The sequence below is a fragment of the Dreissena polymorpha genome, chromosome 9 (genome assembly GCF_020536995.1).
Source record: "Dreissena polymorpha isolate Duluth1 chromosome 9, UMN_Dpol_1.0, whole genome shotgun sequence".
Taxonomy (NCBI): Eukaryota; Metazoa; Mollusca; class Bivalvia; order Myida; family Dreissenidae; genus Dreissena; species Dreissena polymorpha.
In genome coordinates, this window is record NC_068363.1 from 13,683,229 (window position 1) to 13,704,149 (window position 20,921).

General features: G+C 35.0%; 2 protein-coding genes and 3 long non-coding RNA genes across 5 annotated transcripts; 3 read left to right on the top strand and 2 right to left on the bottom strand.

Annotated features, from left to right (window-relative positions):
- Positions 1-431: 431 nt before the first annotated feature.
- LOC127844983 (uncharacterized) lies at positions 432-3,778 on the bottom strand. Its single transcript, XR_008032993.1, has 3 exons — positions 3,535-3,778; positions 3,088-3,181; positions 432-659 (listed from the first exon to the last, which is right to left on the bottom strand). It is a non-coding gene; the product is annotated as an uncharacterized LOC127844983 (long non-coding RNA).
- Positions 3,779-10,803: 7,025 nt separating this feature from the next.
- Positions 10,804-12,521, top strand: LOC127845184 (uncharacterized). The gene is made up of 4 exons (XR_008033101.1): positions 10,804-10,955; positions 11,451-11,564; positions 11,817-11,975; positions 12,129-12,521. It is a non-coding gene; the product is annotated as an uncharacterized LOC127845184 (long non-coding RNA).
- A 1,353-nt stretch (positions 12,522-13,874) lies between these two features.
- On the bottom strand, positions 13,875-16,089 carry LOC127845349 (uncharacterized). The gene is made up of 4 exons (XR_008033187.1): positions 15,983-16,089; positions 15,367-15,471; positions 14,848-14,987; positions 13,875-14,119 (listed from the first exon to the last, which is right to left on the bottom strand). It is a non-coding gene; the product is annotated as an uncharacterized LOC127845349 (long non-coding RNA).
- A 1,132-nt stretch (positions 16,090-17,221) lies between these two features.
- On the top strand, positions 17,222-18,558 carry LOC127843607 (uncharacterized). Its single transcript, XM_052373292.1, has 5 exons — positions 17,222-17,294; positions 17,525-17,611; positions 17,895-17,978; positions 18,099-18,278; positions 18,406-18,558. The coding sequence occupies exons 1-5, from the start codon at positions 17,274-17,276 to the stop codon at positions 18,556-18,558; spliced, it is 525 nt and encodes a 174-aa protein (XP_052229252.1). The 5' UTR covers positions 17,222-17,273.
- Positions 18,481-20,181, top strand: LOC127843605 (uncharacterized). The gene is made up of 3 exons (XM_052373291.1): positions 18,481-18,770; positions 18,926-19,270; positions 19,655-20,181. Exons 1-3 carry the CDS (start codon positions 18,608-18,610, stop codon positions 19,906-19,908), a joined length of 762 nt encoding a protein of 253 aa, XP_052229251.1. The 5' UTR covers positions 18,481-18,607; the 3' UTR covers positions 19,909-20,181.
- Positions 20,182-20,921: the final 740 nt, after the last annotated feature.

A 20,921-nucleotide genomic window follows, 5' to 3' on the forward strand; every position in this document is an offset into this window, starting at 1 on the left:
CATCGCGTCCGCCATTACTTCGTCTGTGCCTGACTCTTTGTATACAAAGGGGCAGGTAATCCAGACTACTCTGCGAAAGGCTCAGCACACCATTTTATCTATAGAATAGCTAAAACAGAACAAACGCATTCAATGTATATTTGATTGGATATTTAAGATCGCATGCATTAAATTAAAAAATATGACTTTTAAATGTACGATAAATCGTGTAAAAACTTGCGAGTTTTAATGCAACTCTTTGGAACTATTTTATAGCCCATTTACGCAGATGGAATCATTTCACGCACTTTACAAACGTCAGCAATTGAACATAATGTTTATTGAGTGACGTTAGGAATTGCTTCGACGTGTGTATGTATGTTGGTTTCTTAACATCAAGAAACCATATCAATTTTATAATAATGAATTAAGACTGATATAAGATATCATGGTATGAGATGGTTTTCTTTAATGCAGTGAATGCAATGTAACCGTCGTGCAAGAGATTGTTTAGTATACTGTAACCTCAATGATAAACGCTTGGTATGATCATGACATGAATGAGACGCTTTCATAACAATAGTCCGTTCTGAGGTAGCAGACCACGGTAGACACACACTCTCTCGGAGCCGCGGACGCCTTCTTGATCTCCACCACGCTCAATTCAGAAAACAATGAACCTGCAATCATAAAAACACATTCACTGCACACAAGTAGTCTGAAACTTACATTTAAGATAAAAAAAGAGCATATGGAACCTGTACAGGTGATACTATTGACAAAAGTGAAAGAATGACAAGGCCGCAAAAAGGGGCTTCAAAATCAACTTTTTACCATGTACGAAAGTGGCTGGGGACGAATGAAACGTAATGATAGCCTGCTTTTGGAATGATATTTTTACACGCAAAACATAGCACAACCCATCAAACCATGAATAAATACCAGGTATCCAGGTGGTTTTCGCGCAATAATTCACAGCGTGACCCTACTAGCGATTCCAGCTTAAAAAGAACCCAAAATACAATATGCCTACCGCAGTTTTCCTTCCTGAGTAACAAAGAACACAACAACAACAAGAGGTCATGACCCCACAGTTTCGCATTTGAAAATGGTCATATTCTCAGGATTTAATGCAATTTGGGGATACAATAAGACCTATCACCCTCAAATTTGACATGGAAACCTACCCTTTCCCAATATTTCACTTTTTGACCGGGGCCAATTCGCATATTTCTGCTTCCTACCGTGTACTGCTACCTTAAGGACACCAATTATTCTTTTTCATTACTGCAAAAGCAGCTTTTTCAAGTATTGTAGACTATTCCTGACAAAAACACACTGTTTTCACTCAACTGTACTGCGAAATAGACTGTCTTTCTTCATATCACACACTTAAACCAAAGTGCACACTTTACTCCTATTTCACGGAGAATTCATGCATTCAGAGTTCTAAGTGAGATACTCTTTAAATCTCTCCTGGAACCTTTTAGACACCTTTCAAACATGTTTCCTTTTATAAACACTCTACTCATGCTTTTATACATCTTACTTGAACAGCAGATACTTTTTCCAACATGTCTGGACCTAATTTTTGAGAAAAATTGTTGATTTTTCAGCCCGCGAAGTGCCAATTTCCTTGACTTTTGTCTATTTTGCTCCTTCTCCTACATTAATACAACTGTTTTAGCATACATAAGACACTAAGAACATGAGAAACACTCAAATAACATGAAACAGTAAGAATAACCTGATAAAATAATAACAAGTTCGATGTCGGACAGCCATATCACTGTTACGAGCTTTTTTTCTGATTCCAGCTGAAACAAGATGTGTTTGTGAAACACTATGTACACCCACCACATATATATGACCTTTGTACTTGACCTTTGACCTTGACGGATGACCTTGACCTTTCACCACTCAAAATGTGCAGCTCCATGAGGTACACATGCATGCCAAATATCAAGTTTCTATCTTCAATATTGCAAAATTTGACCTTTGACCTTGAACTTTGACCTTGAAGGATGACTTTGACCTTGACCTTTTACCACTCAAAATGTGCAGCTCCATGAGATACACATGCATGCCAAATATCAAGTTGCTATCTTTAATATTTGCATAAGTTATGGTAAATGTAAAAGTTTGACGCTAACAAACAAACCAACGAACAAACCAACAGACAGGGCAAACACAATATGTCCCCCAGTATAGTCTGGGGAACATAAATAGCCATTTTTCAATATTTGAATCATCTCCCTTATTTAGATCAGTTATTTACATCCAAATTATGAAAACTAAGCTCAGCCAAGCCCATTTTTTGACTGGACGGTGGTGAAAAATCTGTAAAAAATACATTTCACAGGCCGACTGTGTACATTTTTTTTGTCATTTACCAATTAAGGACACCAAGTACTCTTTTTCATAACTGTTTAAGCATCTATTTCTAGTATTTTAGACAATTCCTAACAAAAACAGACTGTTTTCACTCAACTGTTTTGCAAAAAAACTGTCTTTCTTCACACCAAACACTTAACCCAAAGTGACACTTTACTCCTATTTCACTGACAATTCATGCTTTCAGAGTTCCAAGAGAGACACACTTTAAATGTCTCCTGGAACCGTTTGGAAACCATTTAAACACTCTGCTCATGCTTATATACATCTTACTTGCACCGCCGATACCTTTCCCAACATGTCTGGACCTAATTTTTGAGAAAAATAGTTGATTTTTCAGCCTTCGGGGTGCTAATTTTCTTGATTTTTGTCTATTTGGCTCATTTTCTTACATTAATACAACTGTTCAAGTATACATAAGACAATTAGAACATGAGAAACACTAAAATAACATGTTACAGTAAGAGTAACGTGATAAAATAATAACAAACTGGAGGTCGGACAGCGAAATCACTGTAAGAGCTTTGTTCGGATTCCAGCTGAAAATAGCCATTTTTTAATATTTGAATTACCTCCCTTTTTCAGATCAGTTATTTACATCCAAATTGTGAAAACTAAGCTCTCCAAAGCCCATTTTCACACTGCACGTTAGTACAAAAGCTTAAAAAAATACATTTCACAGGCAGGCTGTGTAAACAAAAATTTGTCATTTACCACTTAAGGTAGCAGACCACGGTAGACACACACTCTCTCGGAGCCGCGGACGCCTTCTTGATCTCCACCACGCTCAATTCAGAAAACAATGAACCTGCAATCATAAAAACACATTCACTGCACACAAGTAGTCTGAAACTTACATTTAAGATAAAAAAAAGAGCATATGGAACCTGTACAGGTGATACTATTGACAAAGTGAAAGAATGACAAGGCCGCAAAAAGGGGCTTCAAAATCAACTTTTTACCATGTACGAAAGTGGCTGGGGACGAATGAAACGTAATGATAGCCTGCTTTTGGAATGATATTTTTACACGCAAAACATAGCACAACCCATCAAACCATGAATAAATACCAGGTATCCAGGTGGTTTTCGCGCAATAATTCACAGCGTGACCCTACTAGCGATTCCAGCTTAAAAAGAACCCAAAATACAATATGCCTACCGCAGTTTTCCTTCCTGAGTAACAAAGAACACAACAACAATAAGAGGTCATGACCCCACAGTTTCGCATTTGAAAATGGTCATATTCTCAGGATTTAATGCAATTTGGGGATACAATAAGACCTATCACCCTCAAATTTGACATGGAAACCTACCCTTTCCCAATATTTCACTTTTTGACCGGGGCCAATTCGCATATTTCTGCTTCCTACCGTGTACTGCTACCTGAGCCCAACACAGAGGTGAATGTAATGTAACCGTCGTGCAAGAGATTGTGTGTCACACCGGTCTTACTGACAATAACGTAGTGACGTCACCATTTATGTGTAGAATGCCGGGATTGTCTCCTATAGGTAGCACTATACAGTTTTGAGCCTTAGTGTCGAATTGGCAGGGGGAGAAATTTCTAATTAATAGGGATACAATAAAACTGAGCAGCAATAATAGTGTTTTACAAGTTTAAAGTATCAGATTTGAGTGGTGGTGGTTTGAAATGCATGCTTAGTGAATGCGAAAATGTTTCCAGTGCCTAGCCAGTGTGTCTGCTGGGCAGTCAAGGTCATGAAATACGTACATGCTGGTTTCTAGCTCCGAAGGCTAATTTTGCATGAATTTTAAAGGTGCCTCCACTCAACTGAATTTCAAAAAACCGCGTGGATGACCCTAGGATTCTTCGGTGTCGGTTAAATATCTGGTTAGTGATCCAGTAAAACAGAAAGTGTTTAATGAATTGGCATTTGCAGTTTAGTGGTAAATTTGTGTTGAAAATCACAGAAATGGCCTCGAAAACAGGTGACATTCAGACCCCTAAATTGGCTGATTTTCCATGATAAAAATATACAGCAAGTGGGTGCACCATGGCTATCCATGTATTTTTTGGAAGACATACCCCCAACAATACTGAAGATATGTTTTGTATAATTTCAGGTGTAGACGTTGTGTAAGCTGTGAGGACGGACAGTGCCCCCACCCCGGCAGCCAGTAGCCGATTTGTGAAAAACTTTAGTGTGCCCCCTATATGGCATTGTGTACACACCGGTCTTACTGACCTGTGTACTAACGCGAAAGGAATTGTGGGTAGCACTTCTTTTACGAATGAAAAGTGAAAGCGAAAGAAGGTCAGGTAATTGTGCTTCTGATAATCGCTATCATTCTTAACAGAGATTCAAAATCACATTTAAACATAATTAAATAACATTTCTTTAAACAACATTCCGTATTAAACACACAATAAAAACGAATTTTCTTTGATTATTAACATGTTCATTTCGTACGCAGAACTACTTTGGCAAAAGCATAATTCCCCAAACCAGGGGAATGTGATGCGTCTAAGCATAGAGGTGACAATAACGTAGTGACGTCACAATCTATGTATAGAATGCCCTATATGGCCATCGTTTAGGTCACAGTATACTAAAAGATTTTCTACACAAATTCAATGTGAAAGCAATAACTTTAACAAAAAATAAAGTCAAACCTTTGCGCATAGACATCCCCATAACCATACCTTTTGTTAAAAAGCATTCCAAGCCGCACTGATTTAAACAATAAAAAGGGGGGGGGGGTCATACATTATGCAAGAAAGAACTCGACGCGAATCAGCGGTCACTGTTTTATGGCCATCTATTTACCGGCTTCGTACCAGTTGAGAACGGTTTCCCGCCATCTGTCAAAGTCTCATGTAGTCTCCAACCTTCAAGCAAAAGAGTGAATTTATGTTAAACATCAATGTTTTCCCTACCACATGCACAAGGAAACATTCTAAAATAAAGCCATGGCAAGTGCCCTTACAGAGAATTGTGTCTTCTTACAAATGATGTTCATGTTTTTAGCGAGTATAGCATTGCACTCCAAAATATTTTAGTATATTGTAACCTGTTAGTTGGTTACGGGGGATAGTGCAAGATACAGGAGACACCCCGTTCCAGAGGTGACCCTGGGTCTTTTAGTGCCCGGTGTATAGCACCTAGTACAATGCACCTCGGTTTAACGTCTCATGCGAAAGACGAGTTAGTAGGTTAGGTGCAGCAGGGGAGCGAACCAGCGATCTCTGGATTGTGAAGCCAGTGTGTTACCACTAGACCACGGATCCGCTACTCGACTATCGTCGGTATCCTTCGCAATATATATAGTACCAGAAAGGCCGTTTACCAAAAAGGCATTACCAAAAAGGACTTCCCAAAAAGGCCGCATAAGTGAACCAAAAAGGCCTCATGGTATACCAGAAAAGCCATACAATATCTTGTACTATCATTGAATAGTTACCGGTATGCTGATATTTTATTATCATATATAATATGAATATAGGTGCTACCTAATTTACGGGCAAAAGCTACTTAAGTTTTTTTTGATAACCATGTATTTTCAATAAATATATGGACATGATTGTGTTCAAAATATTATAATTGTTGCAATAATTAAGTAACACATCAAAAAAAAAAATCAATCTTAAAACGAGTTACATGTTCTTAGCTTAAAGATCTAGCATCTTATATTTATTTTTTTCTAGCCACACGAATTTAAAGCTGGTTCGGTGGCTGTGGTATAGTGGACGTGGTGTCTGCTAACTGGCTTAGTCACTGGGACTGGGAGGTCTCTGTATTGATCCCTTAAGCGGGAGCATTCTTAAGATAACCCTAAAAACATACTATGGCGTACCATTTGGGTTGAAAGTCAAGAAGACCTACAAGGTAAAAAGAGAAATGTACGTCGAAGTACAATAATTGTACTTCGACATACAAATATAAATTACACTTCGAAGTATATATTTGTACGTCAAAGTACAATTTGTACTTCTACATACATGTTTGTACTTCGACGTACACATTTTCTGAACAGCCAATCAAAACATTTGTCTCTTGAGCCGCTTTTTCTTCAGATTTGTTCATAATAAATGTTTTAAATCTCTTTTAATTGAGGACAAAATGAATAAAAATATCAGAATGGCAAAAAAAAACCACAGAAGTTTCAAGTATTTAATGCCTTGAAATAGATTATATACACATTTTAAGAAGATTAAACTGTTACCTTTTTAAAATAAAAATTATTCAGCATATTGTGAGTATTTATTGATCATGCGGGGCGGAGTATCAGGACTGTCAAGCGCATTACTGTGTAGGAAATTCCCAACGGTAACCAAACAGTTACCAAACATTAACTGGATAAATAATGTATTATAACCTCCCCATTGGTCGTATTTTGTGATAACCATAACTTGCATAAGTCAGAGGGTAATTCCGCCACGCCAGGTCAATAAATACGCACATTATCTATGAAATAGCGGTTGATAGTCGGATAATTTGGTATAAATTATAATAATAATGTTTTATAAATACGCACAATATGTATGAGTAAGCGATCGATGGTCGAAAAATTTGGTATTAATAATAATAATGTTCAATGTCAAATATCTCTAAAAGCAACAGATGTAAGGTGTCTTCTGATTGGCTAACACTCAAGGGTCGGTGAAAATTGTACGTCGAAGTACATTTCTCGTTCTACCTAGTAAGTCTTGTAGACTTTCGACGTCATAGTACGTCGTATAGACACTTAGTACTGGTCCTACCCAGGAAACAGTTTGTTTCATCAAATGTCTCAATTCAACTTGACAGCTTGCTAAAGCAGTTGCATTTAGCATACAGTTACTGATTTAACATAATCAAAATCATGTGATGCGTCAAATCAATTTTTATTGACAAATTTGACAGGATTTTTTTAATCCAATAAGTCTTAGACTGTCAAATAACACACACTACGTATTGAAAGCCATACCTGGAGCTTTCATCTGTATACCACTGACTTCTTCAGAAGAATGATTTCTACTGTTGGGAAACGTTAACACCACTAATTGTCTTCTTATGTATTATCAATGTATAATTATGTATAACAGCATAACAACATACTTGTTTCGCAATTAAAATATTTAATGAATACAGGTATCTTGCAGGTTTCTAATTTTCTTTCGCAAACTATTGTTGAATTGTTTAAATTTTGCCGCCACTAAAAAACTAGCCATTTTGTAGCAATTCTTAAATCACAGTCTAAACTGCATACACTTAGCTCTATAGTTACAATTTGAATGCAGATATTAGAATGCATCATGTTATATCATCCATATATTTTTATTTAAACATTCAAATAACACATAACACAGTACATATGTAAAAAGGTATGTGGTATTGTGTGGAGATACAAAACACTTCACATCATTTATTTGCACATAAAATAATAGTGACAAAATGAGTAATACTTAAACACTGTCATCAACCTATAGTACAAGAATATTTACGTATATGAAATTACAAAGTGGTGTTATTTTATTACCTTTTACAAAATTAACAATGCTGGTTTTCTACTAGCCATAAAACATTTATCATGGATTAACAAGTAACAACCAATTTATTAATTACACAATAGAAAGGAAATCATATTAATTGCATTATGCATTTTCTAAACAAGTTATTTGCTACTGTTTAGAATTACACTATCTTACTATAAAATGATCACAACAGGTACTTAGTGCTTTAACATACTTGTGGTAAGTTTTGTATTACTAGTTTGACATTTATTGGCAGACACTTGTCGATATACAGACTAAATTTGCATAGGAACTTTCATATTTTTTCAGCATAATTGCCTTCAAAGTGTTAATTTAACAACCCTTTGACATTGTTTGCACATCTGATCTTATTATACCACAGCTGATTTTTGTTTATAGATAGACAGATATAGACTTTTCAAAGTTCTATAAAAGTTCACACATGTTCCATCCAAGTAAACCAACAGAACCAATAAAGACCACCACAGATAATAACTGTGTATATAGCTTGGAAATTCTGATAGTTCAGGAATCCCTCCTGAAACTGTCAGTTTTGCTGGATAGAATGGCATCTTGCCTTGGCAAAACAGCTTCTAAAAACGGAAAACCAACAAATATCTTAGAATTTGATCAATAATGCAGACAATTTATAAATGTCTTCTTTTTTGTTGGTTTCAAATCTAGGAGATTTTTTACGTAAGATTGTGGAACGAAAATCCAACGGTATCGGATTTTGTGGTTTTAGGCCTAAACTTATTAAAGTGATATGTAACCTTTCGGGTATCGGTAAAGTGCGAGCAGACGAGGTGTAAATACGTTAAAAATTAAAGCTAAAAGACTAAAAAGTTAGATCGGAATATCTTAAAATTTTATGAATTAATGTGTTTCTGATGGATAACTACGACAACTTACCAGAATATTGCTCATGATCACACATAAAACTTCTTTCTGAGAGCGAATGGAAAATGCGTTACGAATTCTGACAAATAAACAGTAGGGTGTCGTTATTGGAATACCGCGAGAATACTGGAAGAATAGAGCTGCCAACTAAATTGTTTAAAACAAATAATTTATTAACAAGCGTTTGTGATTTGTCAGGATAATAATAACAATAAGATATCGAAAAGATCAAAGCAAATAAATTCGACAAAAATCTGAGATTCAGCAATATATTTAAGACGGGTTATGTTCACATAAATTGTGTTTGGTAAAGACTGTCACTATATGTATATACCCACTGAAGAGTATTCAGCGGAGATGATTGAGTAATGACTTAATTCTGGAACGGTTGCGAAGAAAAACAAATAATGCGAGAATATTTAGTGCGATTCGCTACACAATTATGATGTCATTGATATAATTTTTCCTGAGGTATGCATTTACATGTGATTTAGCATATGTCAAAGTGTTTTTGATTTGTTCAAGGTCATAAATAGCATCGCGAAAATATATGTCGCGTGGCAAATTTTTTTGAGACGCATCCCTATATGGTATTCTTATGTAATTTTATGATCTAAATATGTATGAACGGTCATTAAATAGTCATATTAATTCTGGTTTTAACTTTTAGTCTACTTAAAAGCCGTTAATTTTATAATCAAAGTCGGCAAAAATTGTTCGTTAGCTGCAATATATTCCTTGAGAAGATATTTCAGTTTTTTAATTAAAAGCCGTTAATTTTGTAATCAAAGACGGCAAAATTATCGCCAATTATCGCATATGAATTGTTCGTTAGTTACAATATGTTTCCTTGAGTAGATATCCTCCAATTACCGTAAGTCGACCGGCAAAGGAAACAAGTAAAAGAACTTCTGAATTTACGCAACAAAATGCAGCAATATACTATTTACTTTCAGAGATTTATTTAATTCCCGTTAAATTAATGTCAAAAATGATTATTTACGGCATGTTTTATTACGCAAAGCCGATAGTTCCATACACACTACAAGAACATTAACTCCGCGCGCTGTTTACCTTAAGTCGATACGTCACATCCGGGAAAGGGACAGCACTCTAGTGGTAATGGATTAGGCCATCTTAACTTAAAACTTCGCTTCTTTGAACAATTTTTACAAGAACTAAAACAGTAAATATATATTAAATACGTTTTCAATATTTTATAAATACAATTGAACAAGTTTCTTTCACTTTTCTTAAGAACAATTTTCACTCTTCTTTAGAACAGCATGGGCACATAATGTTGCACCTCTTCTGATGACTTTAATTTCTGTACAAAATGACAGGTGTATCTAGTGGTTGCAGGCTCTATTGTCACACCGTGCCCATTTCACAAAAGTCGTGTTGGATAAGCCTTAAAAGAAAACAAGTAAAAAAATCACCATTAAGAAGAGGTCTGCAAAACAATTTAATAAAAAGAGCTTTGCTTTAAATTTACTACGATTTACTACTATTTCCGATATGAAGCGCTGTCAATGTAAGTGTAATGTTAAGATCGTCTGCTTTACTTTTCAATTTTTGTGGGAATTTAATAAATAGGACCAATAAAATGTTTGGGATATAGTTAAATTTGTGTAATTTTAGTTAAATTTTTATTTTGAAATGCAATTTTACCTGTTTTTTCCTCATTTTATTTTTATTTGTTTTTGTTTATAAGCGTAGTTATGTCACTTCATCGAAATACTCGGAGCGCTTGCGTGTGACGTCATCTAAATGGCCGCGTTCTTAATGTAAACTAAGTGGTCGAAATTAGGTCATGGTCGACTTATGGTAATCGTACGATACCTCATTTATTTTTTTAATTAAAAGCCGTTAATTTTGTGATCAAAGTCGGCATAATTATCGCCGATTATCACTAGGAATTATCCGTTTAAGAAAATAAGATTTTCTTTGATCTTGCTGTTGGCATCTAAAAGTGTAACAAATTAGCAATGAAGGTGTTGTAAACTACGTGGCGGCCAGATATATAAGATCCAGAATTATTGAGAAATATATACACCCTTTCAGTTATTAACTGATTATAATTACCTCCCCTGAATGACGTCATCCGGGGATACCCGATTATCGACTGTAAGCAAACAAAGAGATGTCTGTTTGACAATGTGTGTTTTCAACGGTGTAAATGGACTTAAAATATGAACGAAAAGGTTTGTACTGACCTTATTATTAATAATTTATTATTTTCTTATGCAATTTTGATATTCGGTTTATAATGCTGATAAAGCAGCGGTATTGTTTTTGTCTGTTATATGTTTTCGCGAGGACGAAACGTTCAAACGAAGGATTTTTTACTGATATAAATCCTGTTCAGAAATGTTGATATAGATTAAATAGGTGGAAATATTGACTTGTTTTATCTAAGGACATTTCGTATTCGTCAAAGTATGAACACTCGTTGGCATTTATATTTTGAAGCAACTAAAGGACGCTCGTACTGGTCTTAGTCATACCGTGCTTTTGTACCAATTGACCATTTTTTTTAATTGAAAGCCAACGGCATCCAATGCAACATATGGTTTGTTAAAAAGCTATTTGTTTGATTAGAGCTTGTACTAAGCTATACCCGGCCTAATGTGTATTAATGTGTAAAGTACAATGAATCAGTTATCATGAATGTTATGAAACAGAATTTTGTTCAACAGATTAATGACCACGACTATGCTGTCCAGTTTTACACAGCAACACCAGTATTCGACTCAAAACCGGATGGAAAACAGATTCAAGACATTACTGTATCACTCGAGAAGAAGTTGAAGGTAAATTAAATTGTTTAGTCAATTGATTTGTTTAAATAACAGTTGGGAATAAAACATTTATAGACATATAATAATTAATATCAATACAAATAAAATGAAATTCTTAACCAATAGGATAAAAACACATCTTATTATTTGTTAACCACGTTTGTGGACTTTGTTATACTGATTTTAATGATCCAAAATAATTGGTAAAGTTGTTATTCACTTGATTTTTTTTAATATTATTAGTTGATCTTCATAAAATTTCAGTCTAACAGGATCTGCTGTGTGCCCAAATGTCACACCACTGGCTAAGGATTGTGAGAAGGCCATGGAAAGCCCAGCTATCATGCATTTCCAGCTGAAGATGATCCAGTTCAAGCTGTTTGGTTGAATAAAATACGAAGAGATGAAGACAGACATTTTAAGGTCAGTTCTTAGTGGTTTCAGTAAAACTTTAAATGATTTTGTATAAAGAAAAATAAAACATGTAAAGTACTATACATTTTCATGTCAGAAAAATAGTGTTGATGTGATTAAAAAAAAGCACACATATTTATTTATTCTTTTTTTTTCTTTCAGATAAGTCACAATACAGTTGTCTGTTTTCTCCATTTTGAACGTGACTGTCTTAATGAATCTGGATTTGCTAAGCGGAGGTATCTAAAACCAGGAGCCATCCCTACACTATTCGACTGCTGGAAGGACAAACCACATCTGTTGAAGCGAATTCAAGTGGAACGTGCAATTAACAAGATTAAAAGTTTTCACATATTTGATCAGGTCATTCTGGTTTCTCTGTTTGGGATAATTAATCAAATTTGGACAGTTTGCTCATTGCTCACTCTTTTCCAAGACCCAATTATACCATGTCCTGGTGTTTAACATACATACCATTTATATGAACATTTGTTGTTCGTGTACATCATACTACATGTAGGCTAATGTAAAACCATTGGCTGTTCATGTAATATTTGTACATTTTTGGCTTTGTATAAAGTTTTTGATAATTATCTTGATATAAGCATTGATTTAGTTACAGATTAATGCTTAAAGAGTACTTAAAGCTACACACCTTGAAATAAAGTACATGTTCATATAGATGCAATTTGAAAGTGTGCAAAATTTTCATTAAATCTATTGTCTAGTTAGCAAGTAATTTATTATTTTTCAAACAGGAATAACTGCTTTTAAAACTGAAAGAAGGATTTCTATATTAAACACGATTATTTTTAACTTTTTAAAGCGCAAAAAAGATGGCTTTCTACCTTGTTACCACCAGATATATTCTAGTTGGCATAATAAAATTAAATCTATAGCCTAGTTTAATAGCAAGTTATTTTTTTTTCAAACAGTACTGCTTTTAAAACCGAAAGTAGGATTTCCAGACGTGCACATCCATTTCGACAAACGCGATTATTTTTAAGTTGTAAAGTGCAAAAAAGATGGATTTCTACCTTGTAACCACCAGATATATTCTAATTGGCATAGATAAAATATGTCACTCATACTTAAATTTACTATGCCAAATAAGGTGTGTGGCCTTTACATAAAAATTGTATATAGATCTTTTTAATCATGTTTGTTAATTTGTTTTGATTGTATGACTACTGAATAAATAATTTTGTTAATAGAAATTTTAGTTTTTTTTGGGAAATATTAGGTAAAACTAAGAAAGTCCAATGCATATTGAGACAAATCAGTACTTAAGTTCGTTTCCTGGGAAGAACCATTACTGATTCTCAATGGGGATCGAAACTGGTTGCTCCAGATTGCTTAGCAGACACCATAGCAACTATTTCACTAAGACTCTGCTACAGATTTGCGTAATCCTTTGAGTAAAAACACTTTGTAATCAATGATATAAGCTTTATTACAACAGAAATAATGCAAGATAAGCACATTTGAGTAGCATAGTTCATCACAAAACAGTATGAAGTATCATTAATTGTAAGATTAATGATGAAAGACAACATGTGAAAGCTAGAAATCATAAACTAATTTAAGGAAACACAATCTGAAAATTACAAACATTCAGATACAGGTATTGCACCAAAATGAGCTGAGATCCTATGATTATATTGAATGAATAAATGTGATTTGAGGTGAATCTCACAAATACTGACACTAAAATAACACAAAATTGAATACTTTCAAATATAATTTAGATTATTTCAGTACTCTTTATTTCTGATTACGGGTTTTTCATGGAGCGGAAACACTTGCATCTAACAATTGTTGAACTGTTACGTTCGGATGTCCATGTGTCGAATACATAACCGTCATGAAAAAACACATAGCCTCGTTGAATAGGCTTTTCAACACCCAGTTTTGAACCTTTAACAGAACTTTTGGTCCATTCCAGAATGTTCATGTACGAAAAGTCTTTGAAGATCGGTCTGGTGCTTTGGGTCCATGTGCATTCTTCCAAATTAAGATGTTCTTCCGCTGTTGACACTGTTGATTGTCCTTGACAGTTCATACAGGACGACTTCTGCTTAGCTGCAAATGGCTGGTCTGGATAAGGATCCACAATTAGGATGTTATCCTGGTTGTCACTGAATTTCTTTACCCTGGAAAATATATAAAAGTAAAGATTTAAACTTTGTAACAGAACATTAAGATTTAAGGTGTTACAAAAAAAGCACTACTCCAGAGTCTGTTTCAGATACTTGTTTTCCACCTAATAAACGCCACCCCTACCTTCTTTGTGACCAAAAAATGTATAAAGACAATTTAACTAGTGGCAACCAATTTCTAATGCAGACTTAAGAGAGTAATGTAACTTATTATGTCAGGGATTTTAATTGAAGCAGAAAGCTGTGTGCCACTATGCATGTTATATACATTGTAAAGTACTATATGCTGTGTGGTCGAGTCAGGCTGACTAAACAGATAAAACTTATTTTTAACAGACTGGTTGACAGAAACATAGAAAAAAATTCACAACATGAATGTGCGTTTTTAATATAAAAAGCAGGCTTTTTCCTGGCCATTTTGGGAAAAAAGCAATTGCAGGATTGTGAATTTTTCGTGCAAAAAATCAACTGATTTGGGAAAAACTAATATAAAATAACCCTTCACAATCATTCAAATTAGATGAAAAATCATATTATTCATGGTAATGTACTTTGTTAGATGTCATTTACATATAATTGAGTTAAAATAATCATAACCTCTTCTTTCTTTTTTTATTGGGAATTATTTTTTTCAAATACAATTTAGGTTAGGGAATGGGTCCGTTTAACTGACCCTTAGATACACCAGGAAAAGGCCTGAAAAGGCGATATAAAATAAGTACCTCAAGCAAAGTTCGGCTTTTGTCTCATTCGATTTCACAGCTTGTCCCCGGCATTTCAACCATATTCGCAACTCTGTAACTTTGCATCTTCCTGGTTGAAGTTGCGGTTAAACAGCGCCAGGGACATCCTTGGCATACAGCTACAAAAAATAAAAAGACAGGTTTTAAGCATTATTGCTTCTTTAGAAAAAAAATCATGTTACTTATACAACATACAAAATTCATCATATTATTTTTTTAGAAAATGGTTTGAAATAAATATGATCGATACTGAATGTAGTGTAAGTTACATGTTTTTTTTTAAAGTGGCAATAATGCTTAAAACCTGACAGCTGAACTTGTATGCTTTCATGTTGGGTCTCTGTACCGAGTCAATATTTATTAGAGTGTATTTATGGTACATGACTATGTCCGGATATATTCATGCCACCAATGTGTATGTATTTGCATAATTATATTAATAATAAACTTAGGAGTATTTATTATAGTGAATTCACATTTTAAACAACAAAAACAAACCTTATGACAATCACAGTCGTGTACTGTTGTACTTTCTTTTCTGTTACAGGATCTGGTTCAGCCATGGTACTTCACTGTTTCTGAACATAGCATTTGGGATGATTCCTGAAAAAAACCCACATATAATGCTTTTTTTGCAGCTGATTTTTATATTATTTCAACACTTCAGTCAAACACTCAAAGAAACAAAGGATAGTTTCGGTTTTGAAAGTTTATAAATATAGAGATTTTGGTGTAAAAAAACATGAAAGTTAAAAGACCCGTTCTCCTGATTGGATTTCATTCACATTCTTCTACTTTCTAGTTCTATATAAGAATAAAAAAAGCCCCGAAATCATATAATTCCTATGATAAAATCATGATTACAAATATAAACTTTCTGAAAATAACTCGTAATACGCTTTGCTTTCAAAATTTGGCATTTTTATACAATATTTACTTTTAGGTTCCAATCCAGGTGTAATGGTATATGTACGAACATGAAATGTGTCTTGACAAAACGGAATGTTTAATGCATTTTTTCTCACTTCATCGTACTTAAAAGTAAATATACAACAAGCGATAGCTTTAATATGCGTCAATAAAATAATAAAAATAAAACATGTGTGCAACTTACGCATATATTGTGCTAAAGACGTTGATTTCTTCAGCGACACAGTAAAATTTTATTTTCTCTGGCGAATTTCTATCCCCCGTTGACGTCACATCCGGCTAAGGGACACAAATCTAACACTAGTAAAAGCGAATAACTGAAAGGGTGTATAGGTGCTCGGGCAATTGTTTATTGACCGAAGTCCCGATGGGTAAACAACCCCATTAGTCAGGAGAAATATATCACCCGTTCATGTGTCAGAGTGGATAATAGTAGTTGCTTTTTTATTCGTTTAATTGGAAAGTATACCGGACTTTATTTGGCGTTTGAAATATAGTGTTTTTATATCGTGTAAATTATACGTATTTCTTCATGAGTGTTAATTTCTTGTGTGTTGACATTAATTCTTTGAGTGTTGTGGTATGGCATGCAGTTGAGTGCGACTGGTGCAACCGATGGCAACACCGCAAATGTGGCACAGGTAACGTTTTCAAAATGTACTATATGAAATTGATGTTTACCATAATTATAAGATACCAAATAATATGTCAAAACGTCTATTTTAAGAGAAAAACCATTTATATTTTACTTAGCTTCTGTCGTTGTGTTAGTATTTTATATATGTGCACAAAAAATCCCATAGGTACATTGATTATACCTAGGGATCCAGCGCAGTATTCAGCGTGATTTTAAAATATATAAAAAAAATTGACAATACAACGTACAAAAAATATATATACGCAATAATATAAGTGGATAAGTTACTGCTTTAAGTCAAATATTTAATATATATAATTTACATAATATATGAGGAAATGTTTGTAGCTTGTTTCGTACATTATTTTGATTAGGCTAGTCCTCTTGTAATCAACATTTCTTACAATGTTTAAAATATAAAAACTTGAAAGGATTAGCATGTACAAAAAACCTCGCTAATCAGACCGGGCATCCAAGTGTCAAGGGTCATTCACAGTTCGTTGCATCTGTTTTGATAACGGATTAGTAGATTATGACACTTATTGACACATATTGATAATTGCGCATTTTAAAATAGTTTCTATAACGATATACAACTAGAAAGCTACATTAAATTCGGAAGACTTAAACCGAAAGAAATAATATGCTGTATTCTATGTGATATTATTTAAAAATAATGAATACAATAAGTCTATGTGGTGTTTATATCGGGTTTTTAATGTTTATACAATGTATTAATACAGGCATAACCCAGACAGCATATCGGGATGCGATGCGTCTCGGGGAAGTAACGTATGTGTGTCGTTCATGCATAGACGCAGAGGCCCTGGACAACGAAATGCCCGTCCTAGAGATTAGCGTAAGTGATATTATTTTTGTAATCTGACGAGGCTTTATATTTATTTAAAACCTATTTATTTAAGCTCAATTGCACCGAAAGCCTTAGCCGAGTCACTCTCGAGTCCTTTTCCTGTGATTAGTGAAACGGTGACTAGTGATTAAATACTAGTAATATAGTAATATCATCGTAACTTCAACAATAAAATTTGGTAATACATGTCGTGTTCATATGGCACAATTTCTACATAGGCCACAGTTCCCCAGGTTGACGACGACGACGATGCCGGTGACGATCGCCCAATGCCACTGCTAGAAGTGAGTGTCCCTAGTGATGAGGTATGTCATTTTAATATATACTTTTTCACTTACAGACACTTTCCGAGTGTATTCTATGTTTGGAAGTAAGAAAGGCTCTTGCATAAATCCAGTTATGGAGGAAAGCGTCGTCCCTGCTTAGCCTGCACTGGCTTATCTGGGACAACACTGTACGCACATGCATTAAACCCCCTTTTCACAGAGCGAGGCTCGTATTCTTATATTATCCAAGTTAATGATTGAATTTTGATTGTTTGAAAGTAAAATATTAAACTGTGATGATATGATTATTTATGTGTTTCAGTCAGGTGATCGCGACCCTTATGCTGACCTGGTTGATCCATACGCAGATGACACTGTAGTCGACATGCACACGAATCATGACGAGGTTTTAAAATTGTTTTATAATTATATTTGATGTGCCAATCGTTTCGAAATATGAATTAATGTTGACGTCTCTAAAAGATGTTGCCCTCGCTGTTCTTGCAACAATGTGTTGACTCCTCAGGCCCGAGCAGCAGCGAAGACCGGCGTCTTCGTTCCTGCCCGCACCATTGCCGAGAACGTTTTTACGGAAGAGTGTGGTGAGGATGACGTTGTTCGGTCCCGAGTCAACCTGCTAAAGACAGCCGTGAACAACGCCCGCTCCCGTCTGCGTCCTAAAGAGCCAGACACTCTTGACCTCGAAGTAAGTGTAAATGTAATTAAAAGTTTAAAAAAAACGTACCTGTTATTTTTAGATATTCAAACTTCATATATATAGCAGCAAAATGTTTATATAAATAATAAACAATTATAAGCATTTCCCTTATCAGGTTGACGCCGACTTCATCAATTCTGATGAGTTCCTTGAGAAGGACATCCAGTTCCATGCACGGCGGCACTTCGTCTTCGCGACTGCATATCAGCTCGACATCCTGCGTCAGGCGAAGAGATGGTTCGTTGACGGGACATTCAAGGTAAGTTAGTGTATATATAGTTTATATATTTATATTTTTCAAGTGGGCAGCTGTTTACATGAACGCATTCGTGGAGAGAGAGGGTGCCAGCAAACAGCTACCACTAGTGTTCGTTTTGATGAGCCGTCGAACACAGGCCGACTACGAACAGATCTTCCGGGCCGTAGTGGAACGCATAGGCAACGTCGAGGTAGAAGGCTTCGTGGCAGACTTTGAAGTTGGTAAGTATCATTTTAAATGGTTATATATATTTATATTACTTGTTTATAAGATTTTGCAGAATTGCAACGAAGGTCAAGTCCGTCTAAAATACTACTAAACTGCATGCAAAATTCTACTTAGGAATTTTGTAAATGACTGTAACGTTTTATTTCAGCCGTCTGGTACGCGGTTCGTGCAGTATGCCCAGGCCGGGACATGAAGGGCTGTGCCTTCCATTGGAGCCAGGCAGTGTGGAGACGGGTCCAGCATGAGGGCCTGGCTGAGGTCTACAGACGTCGCGGTGGCGTTTTCAAATTTATCCGCATGCTGATGGCTCTACAATTACTTCCCGCTCCACACATTCCACGTGCCTTCGAGACGCTATTCGAGAGAGCAGCGACAGACGCGACACGCCGCCTGGTCGACTACATCAGCCGGCAGTGGGTCCACGGCGGGTCCTTTGAACCAAGTGACTGGTCTGTCTTCCGACAGGACGTCCGTACCAACAACGACCTTGAAGGTGAATACACATAATATATCTATTTCCATTGTACATTTAAATTACATATTTATTTAGATATATATAGATAGATATATATATAGAGAGATATAGAGAGAGAGAGATATAGATATATATATAGATATATAGAGATATAGATATATATATATATATATATATATATATATAGATATATACTATTTAACTATATGATTCATGTATTTTTTAATATACCGGTACATTCTCTCTCTCTCTCTCTCTCTCTCTCTCTCTCTCTCTCTCTCTCTCTCTCTCTCTCTCTCTCTCTGTATATATATATATATATATATATATATATATATATATATATATATATATATATATATATATATATATATATATATATATAATATATTATATTTCCAGGTTACCACAACCGCCTGAATGGGAAAGCCGGCAGCGGTGTCGGTTTCTATCGACTAGTTCCTCGTCTCAGACAGGAATCTGAAATGGTGAGGCTACTCGTTGAAGGCAGCGACCTCCACCGGATCACAACAACGCGATCGGCAAAAGTTCAGAAGTCCCTGGCTTCCCTCTGGGACAAGTGCGAGGCGAGAGAGTGCACCACCTCTGAGTTCCTGGCCAAGGTCGGTCAGGCGTACGGCGTTGTGCTGGAATAATGAACATGCATTTTGTCACGTTGACTGTGTATTGTTTGTAGTTTTTCTTGTACATGTATATTTTATTATGTAGTTATGTTGTAAATTATGTTGTATTTTGTCACGTTGACAGTATATTGTCTGTACTTTTTCTTGTAAATGTATATTTTATTATGTAGATATGTTGTAAATTATGTTGTATTGTGTCTCGTTGACTGTGCATTGTCTGTATTTTGTTCTCGTACATGTATTTTTTGTAATAAAGAAAATAAAAAAGTTCATTCATAATGTAGCACTCCATTTTGATTTAATAGAAAATATAATTAACATGTTAAACCATATTATTATGTAATTTAAATTAATTGAAAATATGTATATTTTGTAATAAAGACAAAAAAATAACATTTTTAAGAATAATATGATGTAATGATGTTGTATTTTGTCAGTGTGACTGTATAGTGTCTGTAAATGTTTGCTTGATTATGTAAATTTTGTTATATAAATTGTGTGACTGTGCATGTTCATTGACTGTATAAATCGTAAATATATATTTAAACATTATCAACAAATAAAGAAAATAAAAAAAAATCATACCTGTTTTAGGTCTTATTCCATGTTAATTTATGTGAATTTCTTTGTAAACACAGTTTGAAGCCTAAAAAAAAATTGCTTTAAGGCCTTTTTAGTTCAATTTTCGGCCTTTTTGGTACGCTTTGAGGCCTTTTTGGTAAGGCCTTTTTGGTATTCGGCCTTTTTGGTATGCGGCTTTTTTGGTTTTCGGCCTTTCTGGACCTAAACCATATAGAGAGAGATGTGTGGATATAGACAATCCCAGAATCGATAAATTGACCGCCGCCATATTGGCTATCGCGTGACCCGCTGATCCTGACGGTACTGAAGAATTTGGCAGATTACAGCGTAATCATAGACTATGATTACGCTGTAATCTGCCAAATTCTTCAGTACCGATCCGGGACGTATGGCATGTATGACATAGTAAACAGTACTTTATGACTTCGCACAGTAGGATTGAA